The sequence below is a fragment of the Oncorhynchus kisutch genome, linkage group LG10, assembly GCF_002021735.2.
Source record: "Oncorhynchus kisutch isolate 150728-3 linkage group LG10, Okis_V2, whole genome shotgun sequence".
Classification (NCBI taxonomy): domain Eukaryota; kingdom Metazoa; phylum Chordata; class Actinopteri; order Salmoniformes; family Salmonidae; genus Oncorhynchus; species Oncorhynchus kisutch.
The window spans coordinates 45,289,263-45,300,181 of record NC_034183.2 but is presented as its reverse complement, the minus strand read 5'-3'; the positions used below and the strand labels follow the sequence as shown (position 1 = coordinate 45,300,181).

Sequence of the window (10,919 nt, the reverse complement as noted above, 5' to 3'; positions counted from 1 at the left end):
AGACCACTGGTGTAAACAATGCCATGGACAATAGATCAACGGCTCATATAATCACTATTCAGATGATCATAAAATAAATATTAATAGTTCAATAATAATAAAAAAATTCTCCATTCAGAGAAATACTAATTTTATATTCACTGCATCTCTGATATCAGATGCTGTACATGTTCACAGATAAAGTACATATAGGTTATACATACTACGGCTTTAATACAGTGACGTTAACAGAGGAGATTCTACACCAACAGATGAACAGTCAAGAATACAGTCTCACAAAAACGTGTCACAAAAGTACAAATACTTTCCAGACCAATGCATTTTTGAGAGAATAAAAAAAATCTGAGCATCCAGAGTAATAACACGATCATAAAAGCAAAGAAAGATGAGCATTCAGTGGCCAAATATACAAATAAATACCCATTTGATGCCACCTGTCTATCAGTCATAGGGTAAAGTTACATGGTGATGACATATTTCTGATGAAAAGGCAACAGTCCTTTCTTGGAGACAGTTCATTTGAAAAAGCTAAAAGCCCATGTAGGACCACAGCTCATACTGCGTCAGGGTGATCATATATTGTATAATCAATCATTCCAAGGAAAATAATTGGCAATGTATTTGTAAAATCCCAAACATTGTTATGGGAGTTTGTGTTCTGTGTGAATGGAAAAGTGGCATTTTAATTGAAAGAAAAAAAACGGGGATTCCATGGTCTCTCCTTTCCTCCCCTTTCTCGTGTCCACCAATGGCAGTTGAGAAAGTGACTGTTGCATAAACAGCAACATTTTAAATAGGATCAAATACAAAGGGGACCTGGTTTGCAGCATACTTTGTCCTTCATAACATACATAGACATCCACTGGAGGGTAAATGCCCCTATATGCTGATCCTGGTTCAGTTTTCCCACTAATGGTTAAGGTTAGGATTGGGGGAGGGGAAGCTGATCCTACATCTGTACTTAGGGGAAACTTCACCCCACATCCACTCCTCTCTCCTGACTGCAGTCTCCACGAAACCCCTCTACCTCCATCCCCTCTTCCCCTTCCCTCCAATGGGCATGGCTGCTAGCTGAGAGAATGGGGGGCGATGCTGGAGCAGTCAGTGACCAGCAGGCCCACAGTTGATCTGCCTGACAGAGACACGGCCACAGCCATGGTACCGGTCCCCGCGAGGCTACTGCTGGGCTCGCCCTGGACCTGAGTGACGGCGTGGGTGCCCATGTGGCCCTGTAGCTGGGTGGGTGTCTTGCACTGCACCCCACACAGTTGGCACAGCAGCACCCCGCCGGCACCGGCCCCGCCGAACATGCCCCGTGTCCCGCCGCTCTCCTTCCACTCCTGGCCGTGGTGTTTCTGAGCGTGGACACGCAGGTAGGTGAGGGTGGTGAAGCCTGGAGGGAGATGAGAGGGAGGAAGAGCATTGAAAAATAAGAAAAGTTGAGGAACAAAAGATGACGAACAAAAGATAAGGACATGAGGAATGAGAGAGGGATAACTGTGTAACCACCTCCGTTACACAGGTATTCTACTCTCCTTTCACACATTTAAAAAATAACATGGAAGTCCACTCACTGCGGTTGCAGAGGTGGCAGGCATGGTGCTGTGATTGGTTGTGGACCCTCATGTGATCAGTGATGTAGGCGGCAGAGAGGAGCTTGCCACAGATGTGGCACGGCACCTTCTCCTCATGGCGAATCAGGTGGGCACGGAGACGGTCCCTCGTGGCGAAGGCAGACGTGCAGGTCTGTGTAGTGCGTGCGTGCACACCCGCACACACACACACAAACACACACAAAACCATTGGTGTATCTTGGGCATTGGAAATGTTGCTTTGCCATTATATTTTAGAAGTTAGGCAGATCAATGTTATTAAATTACCTAGAAAACAATTCATACAGTGTATACAGAGAACCAAGGGACATACAACAGGAAACAAGGTTGAAAATAGGGAGAAAGAACAAGGCAATAGTTAAAATGTCATCCCCCACGAATTATGCAGTTTCGCGCAGATAGGTCATTCGGTGCCAGAGGAGTTACGTTTTTCACAAAATAGTGTAAAATCCATCAAATTGTGTCAAATCCATCATGGCGGACCTTAAGGGTCCCTGAGTAAAATGTGATCCTTGTGAGGAAGGACCTATGTACCGAATTTCATGACTTTAGGTCAAACGGGTTGAGGGGCGTGACCTTTCAAAGTTAGCTGATTATAGTGCCACCATCTGGCCATTCAGTGTAATTTTGTAAATTACTGATCTTTATGGCAAGACCCATCTGAGATATCGCGTGTGACTGACTTACTAACTAACAGACAAACGGACCGAGAGAGATTCATCGTGGGGGTCAAAAATACATGCAGAGAGTAGAAAAAGAGAGAGTGATAGAGTTAAAGTGAGTTAGAAAAAAGACGATTACCGGGCACTTGAAGGGTCTCTCAGTGGAGTGCACCTGTCTGACGTGACTGTTGAGGTGGTCGGGTCTGGAACAGACAGGAGAAGGGATTAAGACCCCACGTGTGTCTTATCGGTAATTCCTCGTCGACCCATGCACTACAGACGTCAGAACTGAATTCTATTAGAACTGAATTCTATTAGAACTCCAGACTAGTTTCACAAAAATGTGCATGTACATATACAGTACCAGTCAAAAGTTTGGACACACCTACTAATTGAAGTTTTTTTTTTATATATATATTTTTTTACTGTTTTCTACATTGTAGAATAATAGTGAAGACAAACTATGAACACATATGGAATCATGTAGTAACCGAAAATAGTGTTCAACAAATCTATGTATATTTTAGATTCTTCAAAGTAGCCACCCTTTGCCTTGATGACAGCTTTGTACACTCTTGGTATTCTCTCAACCAGCTTCACCTGGAATGCCTTTCCAACAGTCTTGAAGAAGTTCCCACATATGCTGAGCATTTGTTGGCTGCTTTTCCTTGACTCTGCGGTCCAAGTCATCCCAAACCATTGAGGTCGTGTGATTGTTGAGGCCAGGTCATCTGATGCAGCACTCCATCACTCTCCTTCTTGGTCAAATGACCCTTACACAGCCTAGAGGTGTGTTGGGTCATTGTCCTGTTGAAAAACAAATGATAGTGCCACTAAGCACAAACCAGATGGGATGGCGTATCGCTGCAGAATGCTGTGGTAGCCATGCTTGTCAAGTCTGCCTTGATTTCAAATAAATCACAGTGTCACCAGCAAAGCATCCCCACACCATCACACCTCCTCCATGCTTCACAGTGGGAACCACACATTGCGGAGATCATCCGTTCACCTACTCTGTGTCTCACAAAGACACGGTGGTTGGAACCATAAATCTCAAATGTGGACTCATCAGATCAAAGGACATATTTCCACTGGTCTAATGTCCATTGCTCATGTTTCTTGGCCCAAGCAAGTCTCTTATTCTTATTGGTGTACTTTAGTAGTGGTTTCTATGCAGCAATTTGACCACGAAAGCCTGATTCATGCAGTCTCCTCTGAACAGTTGATGTTGAGATGTGTCTGTTACTTGAACTCTGAAGCATTTATTTGGGCTGCAATTTCTGAGGATGGTAAATTTAATGAACTTATCTTCTGCAGCAGAGGTAACTCTAGTTCTTCCTTTCCTGTGGCGGTCTTCATGAGAGCCAGTTTCATAATAGCACTTGATGGTTTTTGCGACTGCACTTGAAGAAACTTTCAAAGTTCTTAAAATTTTCCCAATTGACTGACCTTCATGTCTTAAAGTAATGATGGATTGTCATTTCTTGCCATAATATGAACTTTGTCTTTTACCAAATAGGGCCATCTTCTGTTATACACCCCTACCTTGTAACAAAATAATTGACTGGCTCAAACACATTGAGGAAAGAAATTCCACAAAGTAACTTTTAACAAGGCACACTTGTTAATTGAGATGCATTCCAGGTGACTACCTCATGAATCAAATCAAAGTTTATTTGTCACGTGCGCCGAATACAACAGGTGTAGTAAGACCTTACAGTGAAATGCTTACTTACAGGCTCTAACCAATGGTGAGACAAAAAAGGTGTGTGTGTGTGTGTGTGTAGGTAGGTAGGTAAGTAAGTAAAGAAATAAAACAGTAAAAAGACATTTGAAAAAAGAGTAGCAAGGCTATATACCTGTTAGTCAGGCTTATTGAGGTAGTATGTACATGTAGGTGTCGTTAAAGTGACTATGCATATATGATGAACAGAGAGTAGCAGAAGCGTAAAAAGAGGGGTTGGCGGGTGGTGGGACACAATGCAGATAGTCCGGTTAGCCAATGTACAGGAAGCTGGTTGAGAGAATGCCAAGTGTGCAAAGCTGTCAACAATGCAAGGGGTGCTACTTTGTAGAATCTCAAATATATTTGGATTTGTTTAACACTTTTTTGCTTACTACATGATTCCATGTGTTACTTCATAGTTTTGATGTCTTCACTATTATTCTACAATGTAGAAAATAGTAAAAATAAAGAAAAACCCTGGAATGAGTAGGTGTGTCCAAACTTTTGACTGGAACTGTATGTGCATGTGTGTATACTTGTCTCACAATTGAACCCACCCCCACCCCCCACCCAGTCATACCCCTTCTCACCGTGAGAATCCCTTGGCGCAGTGGGGGCAGACATAAGGTTTCTCCACCCCTCCTTGGTGTGAGCGTACATGGTAGCTCATGCGGTCTTTCCTCTTGAAGCGCTGCTGGCAGATGGGGCAGTGGTAGGGCTTTTCGTCCGAGTGGGAAAGCCGGTGGCGGTTCAGGTGGTACACATCTCGGAAGGCCTTCCCACAGGCCTCACACGCATGGTTCTTCCTCACCTGGTTGGGGCTAGGGTTGGGGTTGGGTTGAGGCCCCAGGTTCTAGGTTTGATGAGAAGAAAGGGACAGTTGGCTAGTGCTGGCTGTGGGGTCAGTGTAGCTACTCTGTTACATTGCACAATAAAGTAGACGAGGAAAGAGAGAAAGGCAAAGGGAGCAACAAATTATTCTTCAATAATTATGACAAAACAGGCACCAACCAACCTGTACCATTGTCCCAGCAACCACAACTGCAGCTTGGAGCACCTGGGGCGCAGCCATGGTGACGGTAGCTGGGGCAATGGACACCGCAACAGGTTGGCCCTCCTGGTTTCCAAGTGGGGAGGGTTGGGGGAGGGATTCTGCGGGAGGAGGATGAGAGGGCAGAGAAAGGTGGAGGAGGGAGAGAGGGATTGTTTGCCGTCCTCCTCCTCCCTTGCTCTCATCCTCCCTCTCTCTGGCTGCTCTGTCCTTCATTTTGATGCCAGTGTGCACCGACTGATGGCGCCGGAGGTTGTAGTTGTTTTTAAACTGCTTGTTACATGTGTTGCAGATGTGTGTCGGCCGGCCAGCCTTGGAGACGGCCTTCTCTAAAGGAGAGAGGGAAGAGAGAGAAAGAGGTGAAAGGGAAAGAGGGAAAACAGAAGTGTGAGAGAAGGTAACTCCTGAAAGGGAACTAAGGGTAGAGTTTGTGGGTTGGATTCCTACATGGGCCCCACATACTGAATAAGTAAGCTATTGGGCTCCTCTAGGTCCAAGAGGCTTCTAAACAGCTTCTACCCCCAAGCCATAAGACTCCTGAACATCTAATGGCTACCCAGACTATTTGCATTGCCCCCCCCCCCCCATCTTTTTTACGCTGCTGCTACTCTCTGTTATTATCTATGCATAGCCACTTATAACTCTACCTACATGTACATATTACCTCAATTAACTCTGTACTGGTACCCCCTGTATATAGCCTCTCTATTGATATTTTACTGCTGCTCTTTAATTATTTGTTACTTTTATTTCTTTTTTTAGGTATTTTACTTAAAACTGCATTGCTGGTTAAGGGATTGTAAGTAAGCATTTCACTGAAGGGTCTACATTCGGCGCATGTGACAAATAAAATTGGATTTGAAATGTTTTGTAGCCTTTTTGACCCATTTCAACAGAAGTAAATGAACTTAGCTAGCTTTCGCCAGTTGATGTACCATCAGAGAGCTAGCTTGCCAAAAATATGTATTATTTTTGCCTCATTCACATTAGACCTGAATCAAACTATGAAACCAGCGGCCAAATGATTGAAGACTGATAATGCAGATTTTTTTTTGTAGAATGTGAGTTTTTATTAGAGTCAGTATAGCAATGTAATGTTATTGATCTGTCAGTTTCCCTAGCTAATTCCCTACTTTTAAAACTGACACTGTAATAAACAGCTCTACAGGCTTCACTGTCATGGTGCACCGTCAGTACAGAACACTATGATCATCATGTCTTAGCAGGATCAGATGGTGATAGCTGTCCCAGTAGGGTCAGACCGCCAGGAAAGACCAGTCTACAGAGTTCAGGTGAATTTTGCAGTATATTAACAACATCAGTGAATGATACAAAGTTCCATCTTGAGTTGATGGGTAGACCTACAGGAGCTACAGGGCAGCATTTTAAGATTAAGGTTACAGTCTGGGATCTGGGAATAATGGTCATTTCAATTATTGAACCATTGATTCAATTCTTGGATAATATAAAGTATAAATGTACGCCAAGGTAATTCAATGTCATGCCTGATCTTAGGAGGATCAGATGGTGACAGGTCTCAGCGGGGTCAGGCAGCCAGGGAAGACCCGTGTGTGACGGAGCTGAGGTGAATTTTAGCAGATACAACACTTGATTCTCTCTGTGCAGCAAACCCTGGACAAGCCAGAAGCTTCAAAGATCGAAACTGTTTTAAGGCAGTCTGACAAACCTCCAAAGTTGATTTCCAAACTGTAACAAGGGTTGATTGAGGCTTTTCCTGATGACACAAAGCATGTAAAACAAAAATGTGAGAAAGACCTGGTAGAAGATATTGATGATGATGAATGGATACAGATATGTTTGAATGCCCGGTCATGTTCATATCATCTTAGACATAAATTATTGCAGTTTAAGACCATCCATAGAACATACTAGATGCCAGTGTAACTGAATAACATGCATTCAGAAATGTCCTTCCTCAGCAGGATGTGTAAAACACAAAAGGGGACATATCTGCATATGTTATAGTCTTGTGAAGGCTGGCTGAATTCCGGCAGAGTATGTATTTTATATCAGCATGTCTACAGATTCTCCCTTCTCTCTGTTTTTGTTTGCTTGGAAATGTTGATACTGGAGACTGTTATCAAATGAAACTGTAACTAAGCATCTAAGAAATACATTGCCATTAATAAAGTTATTAAAATGTTTCTTTATTGAATATTTAAAACATGCAGTGAAGCCGCTCAACAACTACATCACATTAGTCATCTAACAGACTCCCATCCAGAGTGACACACAGAAGCAACCAGGGTCAACGTCCTGCTCAATGGCACGTCGACAGATCTCCCACAAGGTCAAAAACGGGAATCCCAACCAGTGACCCATCAGTAACCGGCCAAAGCTCCCAATTTCCAGTCCACCAGCCCTCCAAAATCCCCCTCCCCCCTCAGTTCCCCAAGAGCTGCCCCTCAATCATCCGAGTACCCCCCCAACAGTCCCCAGAGAAAAAAGTATAATAATAATAATAACACCCCCCCCCCCCATGCACCTACAACCAACAAAATGAACAAAAGACAAATACAAAGGAAAACAGAAAATAACAATGTAAAAAACAAAAGAAATCAAGGACAACAAAAATCATAACAGCAAAGCCAACTGAATATGTTTGAGTGCATGTATGGCACTATTTATTTAATTATCTATTTATATGTGTGTGTCCATGTGTGCATTTGAATGAGAGTGTGTTCATATGCATGTGTACAAACACCTGCTATTCATTGGAAGGTTGGTTATCCACAATGTCACAATGGATGGCAGAAATGTCAAGTTTGTATCACTAGATGTATTCCAGATGTATTCCAATATTAATATTAATATTAATGGTATACTGGGCAACTTTCTTAAGGTCTGCATGCCGTATATGGAATACAGTATGACAAAACGAGACTATTGAAAACATGCCCACGTCAGGGGAGATACCTATTTAGGCTATTTTTAGCTGCTGGACGGCTCAGTCCTGGCCTTAGGGGTCGACCGTCCAGTGGGTTGCCACTCTGGGCTTGGCATAACACACCAAAAACCAATAATGAATGGGTCATATTGGATTGTGTAGAAATTCAGGAAATTAGCTTTAGATGCCCCCGAAAGTGGGGTTTTGCCCCCCCCACTTCTAAAACCAAAGTCGTGCCCCTGGTTAAAGTAATGAAATACCAAGAAAATTGTCAAGTTCCTTAAATGTGCTAAGAATGTTCCAAAGCCAAGCAACTATCCTGCACCATTCCCAGAAAGCTGTGGGAAGGTTACATGCAAAATAACCACAGGACAAAAAATATATGGTTCTCAGAACATTATGTGCGTGCTGGGCAGAAACTAGAATCTAGCATTGTTGTACTGCTCTCACCATCACAGATGTAGACGATCCACTCATTTTTTAAATAAATAAATGTAATCTTTTTATCCCTCTCATAACTTCTCTCTTTAGTCTCTCTGTCAGAATATTATTATTGTAATATTATTATCGACTGTGTAGAATTGATCAATTGAGTAAATTGTACCTGATCCTGGCTGTGTCTCAAATGGCAACCCCACCCTATTCCAAACATAGTGCACCACTTTAGTAGTGTACTATATAAGGATTGTGCCTTTTGGGACACAAGACCTGCATTCTCACCAGGTAATGGCTCTTCATTCAGGGCGGCTGTGTCCACTGTGGATGGGGGAGGGGCTATATGCTCTGTAGGGGGGCTCTGGGCAGAGCCAGTCATGTCCGGAAGCAGCTCTGATTGGAGGGCTGTCTCAGACTGGGTCTGTGAGAGAGGAGTCTGGGGAAATGAGAGCAATAATTAGCTGCTGAGAACTTGAAAGTGGGATACCTAGTCAGTTGTACAACTAAATGCATTCAAATGAAATGTGTCTTCTGAATTTAACCCCTCTGAATCAACATTTACATCTTCCACGCCCAGGGAACAGTGGGTTAACTGCCTTGCTCAGGGGCAGAACAACAGATTTTTACCTTGTCAGCTCTGGGATTCGATCCAGCAACCTTTCGGTTACTGGCCCAATGCGCTAACCACTAGGCTACCTGAAATACACATCAATGGGGGATCATGCCACCTTTGACCCCAGTGACCACACACACACACAAGCTCTTACTCTTGCCCTCATAAGCAGTACTACAACAAATCTGTAAGGGGCACAGTTGACAAGCTGTCAGTTTAAAACTTATATGACATCACAAACATAATAAGCATGTGTATGATCCCAGGATCCCAAGTGCATTCACTTCTGCAGCCATAGCACTCTGATGAGAGAGACACTAAACAGAATGTGTATCTATTTCTCTGACACACACACAAAAAAACTTACCTGAAACAGAAAATTACTCCAAGAAGAATCCATTTTGAAGCAAGATGTCAGATACTTTTATTCCAGGTGTCAAAACTAGAAATATATATCCCCCTGAGACTCGGGGCCAACCAACCATAGGCTGGGGCCAACTGATGAATCACTCCACCTGCTGTAATAGCCTACCTAGTTCCTCTCTGCAGTTTTAAATATCAAAAGGTGAATATTTCTGTGTGGAAGTTTAAATCGCGGTGCATTCAATAAAATAAATTATTATTGAAGATGAATGATCAATTTTGAAAGGCTGTCAGTTATATGCCAATATTATATGACAGTAATGATTTTAGACTCAAATGTTGTTATATGGTGTGGGGACGAAAGGATGCAACTACTAATGACTAAAATGCGACAAAATGGTTGATGCATGCTTTTAATGATGCATTTACAATGCAATTTACATTGTATATTTATATTATAGCCCAAGGAAAAATTATATTCTCAAATCGATGCATAAATTAGGTTATTGAAAATAAGGAAAAATATATCAAAAGTAATAATAAGTCCGCAGTTGTTTGTAAATGCGTGGAGGAAGAGTCATTTATTTCGATAGCTCCGAGAGGCCAAAGCGGTGGTGGATTCCAAAGCCTCGGTGTTGCGTAAAATCGTGTCCCTAGCTAGAGAGTCCCTGATCGGCCGCAATCCAAGCTTCGCCTCGGCTTTTCAAACGAGAGGATGACATCTTTCTTTTTTTCTATTTCTCTCTCCCTCCCACCCTCGCTGTCTTTCTTCCTTTTATTTATTTTTTTAAATATCTTCCCTCTCCCCTCTCTATCTATCCCCCGCCGCCGTGTCCCCTGTTTAAAGGGAAAGTATTTTGTGTAGCCTATGCACCCTCCTCTCTGTTCTCGTCTCCTCCGTGGCGTAAGCTGTTTTCAACAGACCCGTGCATCCGCCTTCTTGCCTCCGTCAGTTCGGCCGACAGAAATACCTATTTTATCAACAGCTAGTAATGCAATAGAATTGCCCAACTCCAAACTTACATATCACAACATCCTTATTGTGAGATAATATTGAGAATACCCAACTAGCTGACATCAAAATAAACGTATGAGCGCAATAAAACAAGATCACACGCATCTTAAAGGTAAATATACACGCTGCAGGTGCAACAGCTTCATAGCAATAGGAATATATACAGTTGAAGTCGGAAGTTTACATACACCTTAGCCAAATACATTTACACTCAGTTTTTTTTTTTTTACAATTCCTGACATTTAATCCTAGTACAAATTACCCATCTTAGGTCAGTTAGGATCACCACTGTATTTTAAGAATGTGAAATGTCAGAATAATAGTAGAGAGAATGATTTATTTCAACTTTTATTTATTTCATCACATTTCCAGTGGGTCAGAAGTTTACATACACTCTCAATTAGTATTTGGTAGCATTGCCTTTAAATTGTTTAACTTGAGTCAAAATGTTTCGGGTAGCCTTCCACAAGCTTCCCACAATAAATTGGGTGAATTTTGGTCCATTCCTCCTGATTGAGCTGGTGTAACTGAGT

The 10,919-nt window shown here is 42.5% G+C and overlaps 1 protein-coding gene across 2 annotated transcripts; it reads right to left on the bottom strand.

Annotated features, from left to right (window-relative positions):
• Positions 1-113: 113 nt before the first annotated feature.
• On the bottom strand, positions 114-10,500 carry LOC109898195 (myc-associated zinc finger protein). 2 transcript variants are annotated; one of them, XM_020493057.2, is made up of 7 exons: positions 9,376-10,500; positions 8,681-8,831; positions 5,017-5,381; positions 4,592-4,854; positions 2,415-2,478; positions 1,575-1,746; positions 114-1,393 (listed from the first exon to the last, which is right to left on the bottom strand). In XM_020493057.2, exons 1-7 carry the CDS (start codon positions 9,406-9,408, stop codon positions 1,068-1,070), a joined length of 1,374 nt encoding a protein of 457 aa, XP_020348646.1. In that variant the 5' UTR covers positions 9,409-10,500; the 3' UTR covers positions 114-1,067. The 2 variants fall into 2 exon arrangements, with proteins under 2 accessions (XP_020348646.1, XP_031689612.1); XM_031833752.1 differs by lacking the exon at positions 9,376-10,500 and adding an exon at positions 9,023-9,326.
• Positions 10,501-10,919: the final 419 nt, after the last annotated feature.